General features: G+C 38.9%; 1 protein-coding gene across 41 annotated transcripts in view; it reads left to right on the forward strand.

The window, feature by feature from the left end:
• Nrcam (neuronal cell adhesion molecule) overlaps window positions 1-19,892 on the forward strand; it is a 273,738-nt gene that overhangs the window by 208,543 nt on the left and 45,303 nt on the right. For 30 of the 41 annotated variants that reach the window (XR_004946479.1, XM_036205414.1, XM_036205413.1 and 27 more), the window contains 8 exons: window positions 279-384; window positions 1,602-1,798; window positions 2,548-2,670; window positions 5,604-5,774; window positions 6,258-6,314; window positions 8,099-8,210; window positions 11,027-11,211; window positions 12,476-12,607. Coding sequence is in view for 40 of the 41 variants with exons in the window: in XM_036205414.1 (XP_036061307.1) it covers window positions 279-384; window positions 1,602-1,798; window positions 2,548-2,670; window positions 5,604-5,774; window positions 6,258-6,314; window positions 8,099-8,210; window positions 11,027-11,211; window positions 12,476-12,607 (1,083 nt within the window). In the remaining variant the exon portion in view is untranslated. The remainder of the gene's footprint in view (window positions 1-278; window positions 385-1,601; window positions 1,799-2,547; window positions 2,671-5,603; window positions 5,775-6,257; window positions 6,315-8,098; window positions 8,211-11,026; window positions 11,212-12,475; window positions 12,608-19,892) is intronic. The other 11 variants (XM_036205424.1, XM_036205425.1, XM_036205426.1 and 8 more) reach the window with 1 other exon arrangement.

A 19,892-nucleotide genomic window follows, 5' to 3' on the forward strand; every position in this document is an offset into this window, starting at 1 on the left:
GTTTGAATATTAGATTTGTATTAGTAATCATTTTCCCAGACTTTTAGTCTGGAAAATGGACTTTGCAAGTGTGTGTGATGTGACCAAAAGGAAGTTGTGTCCTGCCTTCCCAACTTTAGGTGAGTTTTAGTTGAAAACCTAATGGGGATTTATAGCTATGACAGAAGTTACTAGGAATATTTGTGGCATATTTAGTCTGAGGCAAGTGATTTTAACATAGAAAACATTGATAGTAAATCATTTATTTCTTTACATTATTCTCCCCTTTTACAATTAAGTGGTACAGCCTCCAACCATCACCCAACAGTCACCAAAGGACTACATTATTGATCCTCGGGAGAACATTGTAATCCAGTGTGAGGCTAAAGGGAGGCCTCCTCCAAGGTAAGCATGCCTCCTGCCTTGATAGCATTTAAAATAGTAGGCAATCTCTGCGAATGTAGACATGTTTGGAATTGTTGATAGAATAAGGGAGATCGTGTGGATATTTCTCAATATGAGTGGCAGCATGCGCTTTTGTTTATCTCACTCTTTTGTTTATCAACTTCCTGGCTCATTCCAGCCCTTTAAAGGTCTTTAATGTGTCTTCTTAGGTCCTGCATATCTTTAAAGTATCAGTCCACCTTCATTCTTAGTTAAGGCTGTATAAGTAAGGCAAAACTTTTTGTCACTAGTTAGTGACTAGTTAGTGGTGGTGATATTTTGCTGTGAGAATGAAGATGTCCTATGTTCTGTAGGATGTTTACCAGTGCTTTTGCCCTCTGCCCATGAGATGCCTGTAGCCTGCACCACCGCTACCACCTGCCCTACCTTTGGCAAGCATAAATAGTAAGACAAGAACTCCAAGTTGGAAAACACAGGGAAGTTTGACATGTGTGCCTCTCTGTTGTCTTACCATCACCAGGGTGTGACTAATTAGGATGTATTTAATCACATGAACATTGTGACATTTATAAAAGAGCATCTTTTATATAACTAAACCAAGAAAAATGAATCTTGTTTGACAATTTGGCATATCTCCTAAAAATTTATATAATTATTTCTAGAATTAAAAATTATAAAATTATACCCTGTAGAAATACCACTTTTAATAACTAACATTTAAAACACACAAAGTCTTAACTCTCCTTCCAGCCTCCAGTTTGTATTTGGTAACTTGAAACAGACCTGATCAATTTCCAACTCAAAGATCATACAATACTTATGGAGGCCTTTCTTGTCACCTTTCAGCCTAGAGCACATTTTTACAGACAGCTTAACTGTGTGTGAGCAATGGTGTTTCAATAAAAATGTTAATGAAGTTCAGAGACTGTGCCTTGAAGACCTGTTTCTATATTTTCTTAGAAAAATGGCAGGCAATTTGTATTAGATTTGAGCTGATTTTAAAAGAAGCATATACCTCAAAATGTAAAAACAGCACTTTTTTCTGAGTCATGATTTGGCACAATATTTTAAGAATATTTTAAGCAAGGGGGCATTTTACTAAATATTGAAATCTAACAGTTATTCCTGGAACCCAACAAAACCCAAGGTTTTTAAAGGGGTGCATAATCCCATTTTTCTAGACCATTAACAAGTTTAACCCTTGATGTGTTGGGCAGCTTTTCCTGGACCCGTAATGGAACTCATTTTGACATAGACAAAGACCCTCTGGTCACCATGAAGCCTGGCTCAGGAACACTCGTCATCAACATCCTGAGTGAAGGGAAAGCAGAGACCTATGAAGGAGTCTATCAGTGCACAGCGAGGAATGAGCGTGGAGCTGCGATCTCTAACAACATTGTTGTCCGCCCATCCAGTAAGGGAGATTTGCCAACCAAACCCGACCTTTAAAGAATAGTGACCATTTACAGTTGTGGTTCTTTTGAAAATAATTAAAGTTACATATTTAAATTATACATAAAGAAATTTAAATTGATCATGAGCCTTTCCATTCACAGAAATAACTTCTAGTCAGTATTTTTCTTTCCATGTATGTATGTATGTATGTATGTATATAAAATCAGCTTAGTCTGAAATGCTATTTACAAACTTTTTGACATTAAGATTTGATATATATTCTCCTATAAATCTTCTAAGTGAGTATACATATATAATACTATATGAAATACAAATGTGTATATAGTTACTTATTTAGCAAATATGCTGACATTTAAGTTTTTCTATTCTCTGTGAAGAACATGTTTGTATCAAAGACAATGTCTTATTAGTGTATTAGTGTGAATTATTAGATAATGGATTAGTGGCTTGAGACACACTATCAATGGTAATAATTATAACTATATATTAATATAAAATATAGTATTATTAAGTATATTAATAATAAATATAAAAATGATAAAGGGGATTTTTCTTTTTCTCTTATTATAGTTTGTTTTTTTAAAAACTCTAACACTATATTTAAAAGTAGTTCTCCCATTATTTAACGTATATAAATTCTAAGTTCCCATTTTCCAAAAACCTTGGAAGTCTTTCTTTGTATTATTGTCTTCTTTTTATTTTTGCATGAAGATATAACTCAGAAGGTTTTGGGGTTTTACTTAACAGGGTCGCCCTTGTGGACCAAAGAAAGACTTGAGCCAATAACACTTCGAAATGGTCAGTCATTGGTTCTTCCCTGTAGACCTCCAATTGGATTACCACCAGCCATAATATTTTGGATGGATAATTGTAAGTCTTAACCCTAATAATTTCCTTCAACCATCTTGTAGTTATTTGTTGCCTTAACAATTTACCTCCCCTTATGAACCATAAAGTGCTTATAAAATGATGTGTAGATGCTCAGAAAAAACAGCTGCTTACTGGCATAAGTACCACACCACTTCATTCATTAACTGTGTGGGGCACTGCTGTAGTTCAACAGCAACAGAAAATACAACAGGGGTAAGCCAAGGAGGAAAAGGAGGCAGAAAATCTGAATTAGTCAATGATAAATTTTATGGAAGAAAATAAAGCAGAAATGTGACCTAGAGCTAAGGGGCTGGGGTGAGAGAGAGCGCACGAGTGACCTGCATATCTATGTGAAAAGGGAGCACCAGTGCAAGCCCTGAGGAGAAGCATCCCTAGGGTGAAAAACAAAACAAAAAGAAACGGAAAAAGCAACCATATTAAAAAGCCATAGGAAGGAGGATGAGAGCAGTGTCAGGGAATCACAGGGACTCACGGGAAAGGGCTTTTCTTTATGAACAAAATAGGAGAATGTTGAAGGAGCACATTTATCTGGAATAAAATAATTAGTAAAAGGATCATTTCCATTCATGTTGGAGCACATGGAGGGCAAAAGAGAAGTGGAGAGGGGCCAGGATGTGGACCACTTGTTGAGAATCTATAAGGGCCTAGGTTCAATCCCAAGCACTTGAAAAAGAGAGGGGCAGAGACCAATTAGGTGTGCATTGCTGCAATCCAGGACATGGTTAATGATGACTTAAACTAGGGAGTTAGCAGCAGAGTGGGACAGACTCTGGATATAATCTGAGTGTAGAGCATCCACAGAGGGAGAGATAGGAACTTGAGGAGAGGAACCAGGGATGAATATGAAGTGTAGAGACAGAAAACTGATTGAAAAATAGAAGTATCCTTTCCTGAAACTATAAACTAATAAATGTGCAAATATATGCTCCCTTTATTTATGTGGCAGCTGTTATGGATCTTGAGGAAATAAGCAACAAATCCAATATAAAGGAATGATTTATGGCTTTGAGAATAACACTCTTCAAATATCACCATCAAAATTAGATATATTAATCGTTCTTACTCAGAAATGATTTCTTGTTTGCTTAATAAAGAAGTATGTCACATGGAAACTCTCCAAATAGTCTGAATACATAGCTAATGCTTTCTGCGTGGCACAGCTGGCAATATGTATGATTTCATAAATTTTAAAATGGTAGCAAGCCTTTCAAATTGACTTGCATCTGAAATATGAGGAAAAGCCAAATCCCTTAGCACTCTTCCTTTATGCGTCATAAAAATATCCCGATCTGCACACCTTCTTTCCAAGTGTAATGCAAAGAAACTCCAAGGGAAATCTCATGCCCCTAATGATGTCCCTTTGCCTTACATTTGAGCTACCAACATCCATTCATCATGCAATTCAGGAGGAGAAACAAAAGACAATAAGTATCTGTCTTTGGTGCCTTGGATTCATTAAATAAATGTATGTTTTCTGAGACAGGGTCTCACTATGTAGCCCAGGCTGATGTTGAACTTGTTATGTAGTACAGATTTGCCTCAACTTGTCATCTTTCCCTTTCAGCCTTCCAAGTAGCTTGGATTTCAGGCATGCACCACCTGCCTGACCCTCAGTGTACATTCCTTTCCTCAGTATTTTAAAATCTATCCAAGTGGATTAGTGTTTTAAGACTATAAATTTCTAAGCCTCCACCTTGATGGAAACTTGGTAACACAATTCTCCAGGCTCTGACCACCAAAGTTCCTGCTGGGTTTTAACTACATCTTTGCATTTTGTGAAACATTAGGTCAGGTACTTGCTACTGGAAGAACACATATTCTTGCTTCAAGCTGAAGAAATCCCATCAGCAGATATGACACCCAGCCTGATGTTGCAAGGATGTGTGACTTGCCCACATCCCTCTCACCTAGGAGCTGAAGATATCACAGTTCAGGCTCTGGTAACTGAGTCTGGAGCTTTGGGATCCTTTTTGATGGTCAGATATACTCTCATACACCGATCAATGGCTTCCACCTCTTTCCATCCCTCAGCCATGTAGGAAATCCTCTCCCCATGCCCAAGGCTAGTTCCTTACCTGGTCCTGAAGGAGGACAATATTCTGGAAACTGGATTGTCAGTGTGCTGATGACTAATATTTAGCCCATCCAAGAGTGTTTGAAGGAGCCCTTGACAAAGGCTGGTGACTTGTCCACAGCATCAACTTTAAACAAAAAGTGCCCTCCCTCCTGGAGCTTTAATTTTAGTATAAAGAGATGGCCGTTACACATCCATATAATAGTAAAAGGTGGACTATGTCACAAGATGAGCTGTACAGGAGGTGAGGGAAACCAGGTCTGGTTTCCCAGTAGCAGATCATAGCATCCAATAGTGGTATCATTGCCTGTTAGGTTTAATCAGGTGTTCATCAATTAGATTGTAGGCTCACACCAGGATGGGGGACGGTTGTGTTTGCTCAGAGCCTAATTTATGATAACATGTAACTCATGTTTATATCCTTACAAACTTTTCTGATGGGTTTTCTAAGATGTGTGTAATTAGAGACCAATTTGGATACTAGGAACTATGCAAACTTGTTATGGAGCATTTTTGTTTGTTCCTACTTTCTTAGTAAAATATTTCACTTCATGGCTCTAGTCCTATTACTGCTTCAAGCTCCAAGAAATTAGGATTGGCCAGGTCCAATAGAACATCTATACCCCACATCTTAAAAACACAAAACAAAGCAAAAAACAAAACAAAACAAAACAACAAAACCAAAAACAGTTTTATTTTACTAAAAGAGCTATGAGTAATATATATTTTATTTTTTTTCATGGGATGTACAGAGGTATTAATAGATGGCTGTCCTGCGGATGTGGACAATGGTAACTGAATGACAGAATGATCTAAATATGTCTCTGTCTTCCTCTAGCCTTTCAAAGACTTCCACAGAGTGAGCGGGTTTCCCAAGGCCTGAATGGAGACCTTTATTTCTCCAATGTTCTCCCAGAGGATACCCGGGAAGACTATATCTGCTATGCCAGATTTAATCACACTCAAACCATACAACAGAAGCAACCTATTTCTTTGAAGGTGATTTCAGGTAAGAGCTCAGCCTTCTGGGTCTCTTTCAATGGTATTTACATATGTGAATCAAATTATTAATGATTAAATACAGTTCTTACTCTGAGGTAAACCAGTTCAATGATGAGGAAAATTCCCATGAAGGATCACAAAAGCATTAGCTTATGTGCTAGGAAAAACATGTTTACTCTAAAATATTGTGTTTTACATTTTTTTCACTGATTGCCATTCCTGTTTCTATGGCAACCTCCTGACTCTGTGGTGTTTTGAGCATTGGTGTATGCATTACGCCTCACAGCCTTTTATTGGCATTTATCCTGTAAAGTTGTAGTTGGGGGAGGCTGAGTGAATTAATTAGCTAGACAGTATGATGTCAAGGCCTGTATTTACCTGGAAGGAATGGCCCTTAGCATAGGTGTAGGCATTTGTTTTCGTTGCCCAGTGGTTTTTGACTCTTCTCCTCTCCCTCTGTGCCCTCTTCATGATCTTCTGTTTATTTCAGTGGATGAATTGAATGACACTATAGCTGCTAATTTGAGTGACACTGAGTTTTATGGTGGTGAGTGACAGTGGTTGTAACTGATATTTTCTCCTTCATTGTAGACATTAGTTCACTAACTTCACTTCCATGGCTATTTGACTTTGTTTCTTTATGAAATTTCTAATTACATATTTAATAGCATTGTATCAATGTGCATTTCTTATGAGACTTAGCTATACAATTTCAAGCATGTCATTAAAACATTTTCCATGATGTATGTATAATTGAAGTTATAATTTTTCATGTAAGCCATTTCATATGCTCTAGAAAAAAATCTTTCATATGTGTCCAGAATTGTATTTTCCATATTTTGTGCTGTCTAAAAACTTTTTGCATGATCTACACATGAACTGACTAGTTGTATTAACCCCTAGAATCTCATCAGCACCTTCTGTAACTAACATAGAGTACATTCCATAGTAGTCGCCTAACCTTCCTTGAGTTTTATAAGACATCATTCAGTAGAATTAGCAACTGTATTGTTTTTTAGCTTTGTTAGAAACCCACTCACTGTCTTCTGTGGGGGAGTAAAATTTTAAAAATAGATGATTCAGCTTCATTGTTTTAAAATGAAAAGAATTTGATTTCCTTAAGGAAAACATGGTTGTCAGGAAAACATAAAATCTATCACTAAAAGTAAGGTCCTTCTTAATTCCCATAGGCAGAGTTTCTGCTGCATTAATTTTTTACCTTTGAGATATGAACATTAGAGAATATGGCAGGATATAACTCTCACTTTTATTCATTTAATATAGTCCCTCAAATATGGGCCTCAAGAGCATTCCCACTGTGATTTTTAGAGGAGTAAGGTCCCCCAACAAGTTCTATATCCTCAAGAAATCTAATTTTTCTTCAGCAATGCCTTTTTGGTACTCAGTTTTTTTTTCTTCTTATGAACAATGAGAAATTTACATACTACCTCTTCATTGGGTTTAAGAAGCATCAACTAGACCATTTGTGGTCTACAGTCTTATGACGTTTCCACTTGAAAATTTCCCAAGGACTTCAGTAGATAAGGGCACATTTTTAAAAATTCCATCAGACAGGAGATGTTCTGTGTGAATATTTCTAAGCTCTCTGACTTAGACTCTTTTATTTTGTCGTTGAAAAGCTTATTGCAATGTGTTTAGCTCTGCTAATATTCTTTTTCTTTTTTTCCAAAGCTAGGGACCAAACCCAGGGTCTTACCCACTAAACAAACACTCTGCCAGGCAGCTCCTCCTTCAGCTCCTCCACCTTTAATCCTCATTCATGGCATGGAATTTGCCAGAACTCTGCCAGTAATTGTCTAGTTTTGTTTTATATTTCACAAATCTTACAGTAGAGGAATCTTGAGATATAAATCAGTGGAATTGGCTATAATGTTATCTCCAGAGTAAATCTAGATACTTTGTCCACAATGATTTGCTGCTGGAAAAAAAAAATCGAACCTCTTTCAAAAGGCACTCTCTTTGCTTTGACCTGAGCACCAGTCTTAAGGGATGTGTAGTTTGATGAGCTGATTTTCCTTTGTTGACATTTTGAAAATTTACCAGGCCACAGAAAATCGGAAAGACCTAACCCAAATTAAAGACATGTACAAAAGAAGTCCTTTCATCAGACTCATGGAACCAAAATTGTTTCTTTTCCTACACACTGCATAAGTGTAAGGAGAGAGTGTGGATGCATAATTTAACAGATTTCAAAATAAGCATTGAACGGATTTGAAATGAGATTAGAGTTTTAGGCAGCTTTTGACAATGACTGTGTTCCTAGAAACACATGTCCATAATTTTAATGTGTGTTGTATTTCTTATTTGCAGCTAAACCTAGTAAAGAGAGGCCACCAACATTTCTAACTCCAGAAGGCAATGAAAGCCTCAAAGAGGAGCTAAGAGGAAATGTGCTTTCACTAGAGTGCATAGCCGAAGGCCTGTGAGTTAACACATTCTGTCCTGTTGCTTACTTCTTACCAAAATGTAAAAGATGGATAGACATTAATATGCCAGGAAGAGCCATTGCCTTATGCTTCTAATTTGACCAAAATTAAGAAAAATTTAACAAACATTTTCTAAGTTATTCCATGTTATTGCTAAAATATTTTGATGTAATAGTGTTGTATTACGTTATCTATGTCTGTAATCACCTTATGATCACTGTGCTTTAGTAAGAGGGTAGAGTTTTGCTGCTGTCAAACAAACAACCTCAGTACTTTGTAGCTTAAAAAATTAATAGCCACTTAGCCTTGGTCCTTTGTCTGGCACTCTGGTGGGGAGCGTGGCACATGAAGGTGGATTAACTGGGGTCATTACTCTCAAGGTCTGCCACATGGAGCACCTGACATGTTGGCGATAGATTTTTAGCAGTGGTGCCTTCTCTTATTGTCTGTCATCAAAAGCACACATGGCGTGTCAAGGCCTAAGAACTGTGACATTGGCTCTTCTCTTCCTTCCTGAGGGCAGACTGTAAAGGCCATGTGTCTTTGACAGGCATTTCAGGGAGTCCTTGGACAGATACAAGAGCCACTGTGAAGTCAGGTCTCTATGACAGGCAGGTCCTGGATCGTCTTCCCATAGTGCCTGGCATCAAGCAAGTGCCTTTGCATGAGTGGAGCTGCTGCAGCTGTGAGGGGGATCCCAGGAGCACACTGCCTTCACGTTTTGTGATTTGTGTTGTCTCTGACCTGGCAATCCAGTGATCACATCATCTTCCTTAATCCAAGAATAATTACTTCAGGAGGCACATGGAGGCCTCTGCTGGCCAAGTCAGGAAATCACACTCAATATGATAGTTTTCAGCTTAAAAACTAACAGCATTCTTAAAGATGTAACAACAACAACAACAACAAAATCAATATTTCCAATGCTTTGTTGGTCCCCATAGGAGGCCTGCCACTTTCTGAACAAAAGCAGAGGAAGAGTGGATGGGGAGGGTGGAGGAGATGTGCGGGAGGGATTAGGAGGACAGGAGGAAGGGAAAACTGCAGCCAGGATGTAAAATATATAAATATAAAAAAATTAATTTAATTTAAAAATCAGTCTTTTTAACAGGATTTTTTCCAACTTCCATTTTTTTAGTCAAGCATCAATATAACATTTAACAAGTTTTACATCTTAACACATTTTACATTTTTAGAGTAGGAACATTAAATGTTTTCTGTAAAGTATGGTTGTAATTTGAACATATAAAAAAAACTGAAAGAACTTTTAAAACATTGATATCTTGTGAAACCCTGGTGGGACTGTACTGATTACAAACCAGGGACTGTCAGGCCCAGCATTAAAACATTCCTAAATCTTAAAGATTGTTCAGTAGTGTAGGAGCCTTCCATAACAACTTATGGCTTTGCTCAGTGTAACCTGCAACATCAGGTGTAGCCCCAACCCCTCACCTCATCTGAAACATGAGGCTAACTATAAGAAAACATGTGTTGTAGGATTCCACACATGACTAGTACTTCCAAACTAATCTCAGGTCTTCTGCAGCTTTACATGTTCACAGCATGTTTTAATTTCAGAAATTTCTTCAAAAAGTTTATAGACTGTCATTTTGTTCACCCAAACAGACCAAAGCCATTGCTACAAACTGTCAGTACAAACATATCTCTGATGACGAATATAATGATGTCTTGAAGATCTAGATCAGTCTTTCTTCTTTACTGTCTCTCGAATACATGGCTTAGTGCACACACACACACACACACACATAATGTGTTGGACAATTTTTTAAATTTTACCTCATGAAAACTTTGTAAAGACATTATATGAGCAAACCATTCTTCTCATTAAGACAACTGGAGATGCTAAGGCCCCAGGAAGTCAGGGAATCAAGGATAGAGAAGAATTTAAATGAAGATCTGAGACTTTGAGAAAGATCTAACTCCATGCAATATTCTGACTTTTAATTGTCAAACCATTTGTTTGGATTTTCCTTATTTAAAAGGATAAAATTGAGTGAGAAGTGGCATAACATTAATCTGGTCTATTATTATCAATTAGCACAATATGTATTTTAAGTTTTCACAGATAATAAAGTGAAGGGAATAATTTATTTTTATTTATATATATATATATATATATATATATATATATATATATATATATATTTTTTTTTTTTTTTTTTTTTTTTTTTTTTTTTGAGACAGGGTTTCTCTGTGTAGCTTTGCACCTTTCCTGGAACTCACTTTGTAGACCAGGCTGGCCTTGAACTCACAGAGATCTGCCTGCCTCTGCCATCCAAGTGCTGGGATTAAAGGCATGCGCTACTACCGCCCAGTGAAGGAAATCATGATAAATGTATGCAAAAGTCCAGGGACACTGATTTGTGTGTGAGTCCATTCATTATATATCTTTAATTCTATCTGATGGGGAATTATAATGCAATATGATTAATTTAATAATAATTCTCTTGATTGACATGGTAAAAGTCTCTGGAGCATCCTCACTGACCAGAACTTTGAAGAAAAGATTAGGTCCCTTTAGTAAAACAATCCATCTACAGTACAGCATTACTGAAGTCAAACTTACGGTATGCCAAAAATTAATATAGTTCTAATTACTTGAAAATTAGAATCGTTTCAACTACAGGGTTTGAGCATTGTTTATAAAAATGTGATGTTAATTGAAACGTCTGTATGTTTGTCATTATCTTTACGCAAGTTATTGATTACAAACATGCATGAAAATTCACTCTCCACAACAGTCACAAGTGAACTCATCCTTTGTAACTTCATTACTTATTTATCCTCACAGACCTACTCCAGTCATTTACTGGATCAAAGAAGATGGAACACTTCCTGTCAACCGGACGTTTTATCGGAACTTTAAGAAAACCTTGCAGATCACTCAGGTTTCAGAAGCAGACTCTGGAAATTATCAGTGCATAGCGAAGAACACACTAGGAGCTGTCCATCATACCATTTCTGTCACAGTTAAAGGTATAACTCCACCTCAGATACATCCCCTTGCCTTTGGGGAGGCTCTGAAACTTTATTTTAATGTGCCTTTGATTGTGTTCTTCAGTAATGAGAAGTTTAAATTTATATCCATGTTCATGGATCTTTTCTCATTTCTATTGTAATTGCATCCAGGCCAGATTAAAAATCTTCAAACCCTTCAAATTTTCCTCACAGAACCACAATTAGTCAATGCAGAAGGAATGGTAAAAATAGAAAATCACCATGATAGTCTTACATTGATAACTGCTTTAGGCAAGATCCAGGGAAGAATTCTAAAACTGGTGGGCAAGAACAGCTTTAAGGAGAAGCAGAATATTTGCATAGCTTCAAAGTGTTCCTCTCTCCATAAAATGAACAAACAAACAAACAAAAACAAAACAAAAACCCTAGTGGCTGGGACAATTTAATTTTGTGTATGCCAACTAATTCTTTAATACTCCTTCATGGAGGAAATAGCGATTACGTTCTCTCTTGAGAATGGGCTGTACTAGTGACCAGTTGCCAATGAACAGAACACAGAACAACAGACAGCAGTAACTTTGCAGTTGAGAGTACCTGCCAGATACTGACTTAACCAAGTGATGGAGTTGAACTTCACTAATAATAAGTCATTGTGCTCTTATGCCTTCCCTGGAGTGGTGTGATCAGAAAGGACCTACCACCACTGTGATGATATTAAATATTAAAGCCCCAAACCTGGAGTTAATCATGAGAAAACATCAGACAGACTCACTGAAGGTATTCTATCAAATCCACTAACATTCTTCAATGTGTCAGAATCATGAAAGAAAAGAAGAGACCAAGAAACCCCTGGCTAAAGAGACTCAACCAGTGGAGATGGTGTGGTATCCCAGACAGGGCAATGGTCACTTCCTGTCTCATATATATCTACAATCCGGCTATGTAATATCTAGATATTAGAGGCACCTGAGCAAAGGAGAATAGAACACACTGAATTCTATCTCTGCAACTTTTCAAAAATGAAAAGTTTTAAAATTATTTCTCCATTTTCTAATGACATAGTTGAGAGTTCCAGTTCATGTGATTTTCTTTACTCGTTATAAAGTTTAAAGAATTATTATGTTTTATTTTCACTCTAAAAAGTGAGACTAACGGGTCTTTTACAAAACCCTCATAATCTACTACAACAGTCCAATGTATTCTTTTACTACATGTAAGATCTTTTTCTACAATACTTTTTGAGTCAGATTTTTTTTAATCTGTTTTTCTTCTCTCAATAAAGCGGCTCCATACTGGATTTCTGCACCTCAAAACCTTGTGCTATCCCCAGGAGAGAATGGGACCCTTATCTGCAGAGCTAATGGCAACCCCAAACCCAGAATTGGCTGGTTAACAAATGGAGTCCCAGTAGAAAGTAAGTGTCCTTCTTTATCTTTAATGGGACATTATTTTCAAAGTGTATGTCCACTAATTCTTTAATACTCCTTCATGGAGGAAATAGTGATTACGTTCTCTCTTGAGAATGGGCTGTACTAGTAAGTGTATCTCAGCAATAAATGCACGGTAATGAAATAATTCATTTAGGATGAAAGCTGAATATAAAGTTAACAGGGGCACTAAATCACCTTTAATTTTTTTTAATTGCCTTTGGATAGTTATTTAGACATGAAAGAGTTGATTAAAATAAATTTTAAAAAGAACTTATGATGATTGTATGCGTATTAATGAAAACTTAAGAATATTTCTCAATTTTAACCCAGACTATCAAAAATAGCACACCGACAGCTCGGATTAGCTTTCTTTGGAAACCTCGCAGAGTTGGTGCAGGCTGGCAGGGAGACAGGCGCTTAGTAGATGACAGAAGTAAGAGGCATCAGTCTGGCCTTAGTTTCCAGTCTTGGGGAAAGCCCAGGTATCCCCCAAGTTTTCTAATCTTCAGGGGTCAATGTCCCACTGGACTCCCAAGGACAGGGTCCTGATCTTATGCAGGAAACTCATTTTCTCATGTTCCCTCCCTGAGTACTGTGAGGTCTTCCTCCAGGGATCCTTGAGGAAGACATTAAGACATTGGTTGTGTTTGTTACTATCAGCCTCCGTTCTGCAGGTCCACTCCTAACTCATTTTCACTAGCCACCTTCCCAAGCTACCACTATGCAGCCCACTGTGGCCCATTTCAGTATAGCCAAGGGCTTCTCATGAACCCTCCAAGTCATAGTAAAGGCTCATTTTATAAAACTTGATTAGAGGATTAGGGATATTAGAAGGGAATTACAGCAAAGAAAAGAATAAAAATAAAAAATAAAAACAAACAAACAAACAAACAAAAAAACCCTCCAAAACAAAACAGAATTGGAATCTTATCTCACTGCTTCTGAACTCCTAAGTCATGGTCATAGAGAAAGCAGCCAGCTATCTACCTTCTTCCTCTGCCTCCTGTCCTCTCTACAATGGGAGGCCTTTGAACATTTCACACTTTTTGAAATTCAGACTTCCTCTTAGATGGAGAGAGAGTGGAGAGGGAGGGAAGGAGGGAGGGAGGGGAGAGAGAGAGAGAGAGAGAGAGAGAGAGAGAGAGAGAGAGAGAGAGAGAGAGAGAGAGAGAACAGACAGATAGACAGACAAAATCTGTTTCTGCTTCGTACCCAGTCTCAGCTGCAGGCTCACCTCCCAGTCATTACAATCAGATGCAAAGATGCTCTTTCCTTAATAAAGATACTGTCATAGTTAGAGAACAACCTGGCTCCTAAGAGTTTCCAGCTGAAAATCAAATATCACTTCTACTTCCACATAACCACAAGGTCCTTTGAACTGACTTTCCTAAAACTGAGTCGTCCTCTGGGTTGGAAGGTTCATCCCAGAGACGAAGATGGCCAGTAGATTTACTGTTACTATGAGGAGTGACATTGTGTTCCTCCTCACCAGGCACAGCAGCCCCAGGTGCCATGAGTGTTTGCTGGAGTATTTATTGGGAGTTTGCTTATGTCACAATCACAGTAGTTATCAGATCCTTGAACAGAAACAGCTTGTGTTTACTGCAAAAGAAAATACGTTCTTGGAAGACAACTAAGTCTAATGAGGCCTGTAATTGGTACTGATATTTTTGCTCCAATTTTAATTATGATCAGAGCGGGAAGCACCACAAATCTTACCTCATGGCCATATATCAAGGAGCTACTGTCACCCCAGGGGGTTAATGGTGACAGCTGAAAGAGTGGAAGAAAAGCCCAGAACTCACAGATGTTTTACAGTGTGATGTGGTTTTCTTGGGAATGCATCTAGATGAATAATAACCGTATTGAATGCTCAGCATTTCTGCACCATAGAGTTTGCTTTTTTCCCAGCTCAGAGGTTCTTGGCGATTTATGGAAGGTTAAGTGTGCTCCTGAGATCCAGACTCAGCAAAAACAGACAAGTGGGAGGGAACATCCACCTAGCTACTCAGCAGGAAAACTGGGAGAGCCAGGGGCTGTTGAAGAGAAAACCTCCCAGGATTGGCAGTCAAGATACAGTTCTAAGCAGGGAAAATTGAGAAATTAAGTGATGAGGTTTATCTTTCCTCCTGATTGGTTTATCATCCTTCCAAATTGGCTGTCTTCCTCTACTTTGCTGCCATAACAAAGTACCTTGGGCTTGATAATTTATAAGCAACAGAAAATTATTACTCCCTGTACTGGGGGCTGGAAAACCCAAGTTGAAGCCACCTAGTGGCTTCTAGTGCTGGTTCTTCCTCTGGAGTGTGTGGGGACAGCAGGGACAGTCTCTCTCAAGTCTTTTGTCAAGGGGCACTGGCCCTATTTGTGAGAGAAGAGCCCTTACAACCTAGTCACCTGCCAAAGGCCTGAGCCTTTGGTCTAGGACCATCGTGAGGCTTGGGATTCAACATATAAACTTGTGGGGTACCAACCTTTGGAGGACAGCATCAGCATAGTAGCCCCTGGGGGAACCTCGCCTTCTATTAATGGTTGTACTGTAAGTTTTGAAAATGTCATCACATGCACTCCCCTTTACAGTTAAAACTAGAGCAGAGGGTGTTTGGAGAGGGCAGTTATCTCAGGGAAACAAGTTAGACTCTTCTACAATTAACCCCAAGTCATCCAATTAGGTCCCAAATAGAAAGAGGATAAAACTTGTCAAATCGGATTCTAAGTCAGTTCATTTTTTTTTTCCAACCCGAAGTGTATTCCCTTGGAAAAGAAGCAAGGAGGCTACATAGATATGGTAAGAATTCCTCAGCTCTTCCAGATCCAGGGTGCCCCAACTCAGGTGTGTGCAGCTCAGAACAGCCTCCCTGGTGGGCATTCAGGGAGGGGAAGTATGTATAGCAGGGCAGCGTAGCAAGTGGCCTTGCCCACCCTTGCTCTGGAGAGCTACAAGCAGCTGTTGTTTCTGTCAGAGAGACATGATGCTTCTTTGAGAGTGGTCAAGCTGGAAGTGCAAGGTCTGTTCCATGGACATCTCATAACTGAGGGTGATAAGCTGGAGGGGACCCTGTATGGTTCTTTCACCATGTCCATCCCTGGCCCTCAGCAGCTGGTCTCTGAACAGTCTCTGTTGAGTGTCTTCTTTGAATGGAAAATAAACCATAGACAGCTAAGTGCAAAGAGCTATATATGCCCTGATGTGTACTGGCTTTCTCTAATCCACAATAAAGTGTTAGGTGAGAAAACAAAACACCAAAACAAAGCAAAAGGTCAGTAGAGGCTTGAAGAGGTATGTGCCATCTCCTTCCCACTTAATAGTTGACCGTGAACTTAAACAAGACTTGTGAACTGTTCTGGAAACAAGCCTGGTGCTCACCTCCCATCTGTAGTTTGTTTATTTGTACATCCAGCAGTACCAGGCCATGGAAGATAACAGAGAGGTGCAAAGGTAGACAAATAGAAGACTGTGCAGTGTAGTGGCCCTCACTGAACCCTGAGGATCGCTGACCTTCAGCAGAGCTCAAAGAGGCTCCAGAGGTTGGCCTGAGGCCAACACTGCCTACTTGGTTCCACCTTCCACCCAAGAGACTGCTGAAACTGTAGATGGACCAGCTGCTGGGATGAAGGGTTGAGGAGCAGCTGTGCTTCTGCAGTGGCATCTTTCAGGGAATCAGGCAGCATCCCTGTCAGGTGCCTCAGTCTGCGTCCTATGCCAACCAGCAGAGACACAGTCAGGGACCCGTGTGACCAGACACACAGCCTGCCGCTCCTGGTTTGTTGGCAATCATCCAAGGACCCTGAATGCTTCATAGGCTTCAAACTACAAAATTAGGATTATCAGGGTGAGGTGGAGGTAAGACTGGGTTCTGCTGGCAAAAAGTGGGGTTGATTTTGAGCTTGCCTTCAGACCTGGAACCTACTGTTTTATAAAATTTGTCGGATTAGCTCCAACGCACCTGGATGCATCTTTCACTGTCTTATAAAGCCATGACTCATTTAGATCACCCAGGCACTTAAAATTTCCTTGTCACAAACAAGATTATTAAATATAGAATTTGTGTCTGAAACCCCCACAATATTTTTAAACAGTCTATAGTTGTCAGAAATTATGTAGCTATAAGAGACCTCATATATGATCTGGAGTGCTTGAAAGAGTGTGAAGTTGAATTTGGGATCAGAAAGAGAAACTCCTTATAACCAGCAGCAAGAGTATTTCCCTGCTCTCCTAGAGAGCTAGTGTCCTTCCATTTCTCCTCTTCCTCTTTACCTTCCCCATCAGAGCCTGTGCTATCCCGTGAGTGGTCCCCAAGGCCAAGATCCTGAGCACCACAATCCCTGCTTCTGTCCTCGGAGGCAGTGAGAGGGACTATTACTTGCTTTTCCCATGGAACACATAGAATCTCTCCCTTTGTTCAAAGGCCCACCCAGCTCAGATCTGAGGAGGAATAAGAACCAACTTGGTAAGAAAGAGTGGATGTCCTCTGACACAATTACACATTGTACTTGAGTAACACATGAAAACAGCCAGGGGAATGGAGACTTAACCCGGAATATTTTCAAGACCCTGTCAAAGCCTCTTCCTTCCCCCTTCTCTCAAAGGTAAAAGGCTCTGTTGGTAGGACTTTTTAGAATAAAATAGCCAGGAGAAGGGAAATTCAGCTCTTTGCCAAAGCTAGGCTTTACATCATATCCAATTGTTTATACTCCAGGAAAAATTTCTAAAATTGACTAAAATCAGAAATCTGGAACATTAATTTTAAACTATTAAATTAGTTTGAATTTATTATAAATTAAACAAATATTAAGTGCTCCCATCTTCAATTTTCATGTCTAAAATGTATTTAATATTTCATGAATTTCTAAAAAGAAATTATGCAATTACTCTTAAAGTAAAATTATGCAATTGATATAAAACATTTTAGAAATTGACAGTACTCAGTACTTATAAGGCATTCTATTTATTTATTATTATTATTATTATATTCCAAATATTGGAAACATTTATAGTCTTTGCCATTCCATTCAAGAGAATCATATTTTTTAAAAGTATTCTGCAGGCTGTCACCCCACTGTTAGACCTCACCCTTGGGGTTTAAAGTTATAGATGTGGTTATATAACTCTTATGTTTCTTTCTTTGGTGTTTATTTGCAGCAAATGAAGTCTGTTGTTCCTAGAAATTAATTATTATTCCTTTAGATGATTTGACTTTGCAAGTTGGCGAGTTATTACCATCCGGTAGCCAGTGCGCAGCATCCAAAGGTTCTGCAGCCGAGACTATTTTGTGCCCAGTTACCCACTGAGCCACCATATGTCACTGCAGTTCCTAGATTAGCTTGCTTCTCTTGAATGACTGCACAAGGAAAACATAATGCAGACCTTCATGGAGAGAGAGTTGCTTACTTATTACCTATATTTCAAGTCTGAGTTTGTTTTATTCCTAAATATTATGCCAGAAATAAGTATCTGAAAACCGCTCCATTGGGCACAAATGAGGTAGTTGTAGTCAGATGCCTTTGATGCTGAAGAAAAGTGAAATGTGGGGCTGCAGAGTGTTTTGTTTGTGGTTGATGCATCTCCACTTGGGGAAACTGTCTTTATAGCATCGCCAGTTAAATTTGGTGTTCATGGTAGTATAAGTTTTATTGTTATAATACACGCATAGCATAAAATTTGCTATCTTAGGGTTAAGAATATAACTTAGTGTTGAGCATTTGCCTAGTATATTAAAGGCCCTGGGTTCACTACTGCTAACTTAACCTGTGAATGCACAATAGAATGGTAATGTATACATTCACATTCTTGTGCAACAATCCTCCAGATGATTTTCATCCCACAAAAATTGAACTCTATACTATTATCCAGAACATGGTGGTGTGAGTTTATGGTTTCAGATGTTCAGGGATGTGAGGAGGTCTCATTCTATGGTCTGTTACCCATGCTAAGAGTTCAGGCACTGTGCTCGGCCAGTGTGTCATACTCATTACTCTTCTTCATTGCTGGGCACAGCCTTGGAGGTGCAGTCAGGGTGGGTACCAAAAGCCCCCCCCCCCAGACAGCCCTAACACTGAATGTCCAAGTACTAGGTCCATCTGCTTAGAATAATCCACAGAGCGAGAGTGGCCAGGGGTGCTACTCTGTGTCCTACCATGCCTTGTGAAAGCAATAAATGGATAACCCTTTGAGTGTGTCCATCAGATAGCCCTGATGATAGAAGGTTTGGTATCCAGGATAAGGAACAAGGGCTTCCCTGAGGTGTACCACACTCTCAGATCTGTGACTGTCTGCTATACCTATAGGTCACTTCCTAGGACAATGTAAGATATGTCCTCTGCTGTTATTTATTGATACACTATACCCTGTTGAAGGAATTGTGACTCCTATTTGTATTCTGTTTGGAGGAATGTTTTCCTTAAGGCACTTTGAAAAATTTTAATCAGAAATTGAAAATGTAAGTTAAGGAGTCAATTCAAAGAATCTTGGAATATCCTATCACTAGCAGAACAAAAATGTATCTACAATGATTCTACACCTTAGCTATTGATTGTTGCCAGACTTTTGGACACTAATTTTCTGAGACTATCTATTATGCTTCTTTAGAAATAAGGACATTAATTATTCTCTGAGAGCTAGTTGAAGTTTTATAAATCCTTGGAAAGTAAGAACTTGTCCTTTAGTTCAACTTACAATACATTGTTAGATTATTCTCACCTGGAACATCTAAAAGACAGTTAGGCTATAGGTCCCAATAGTCAGAATGTGCAATAGTTAAAATATGGGCTCATAATAATGTCTGCGGCCAGGCGGTGGTGGCACACACCTTTAATCCCAGCACTCGGGGGGTGGGGCAGAGGCAGGAGGATCTCTGTGAGTTCGAGTCGAGGCCAGCCTGGACTACAGAGTAAGTTCCAGGAAAGGTGCAAAGCTACACAGAGAAACCCTGTCTCGAAAAACCAAATAAAATAATAAAATGAAAATAAAGATGTCTGTAACCTAATCCTTGGAACCTGTGAACATATCGCCTTAGAGAGCCAAGGGGGGACTTTGCAAACGTAGTTAGGAGCTTTCTGATTTGGAGATTCTAATGAATCTGCTAGGGGCCCAGTTCCATCACACGAACCCTCTTCTGGCTGTGGCTAGGCAGGAACATGATTATGGAAGAATGGACAGAAAAAATAACACTGATGGCTTTGGTGGTGCTAGGGGAAAAAAAGAAAATATGGGCTAAGAAGTTAGGAATCCTCCAGAAAGTAGGAGGAACCAAGATGTGGATTCCTCTG

The sequence above is a fragment of the Onychomys torridus genome, chromosome 14 (assembly GCF_903995425.1).
Source record: "Onychomys torridus chromosome 14, mOncTor1.1, whole genome shotgun sequence".
Taxonomy (NCBI): Eukaryota; Metazoa; Chordata; class Mammalia; order Rodentia; family Cricetidae; genus Onychomys; species Onychomys torridus.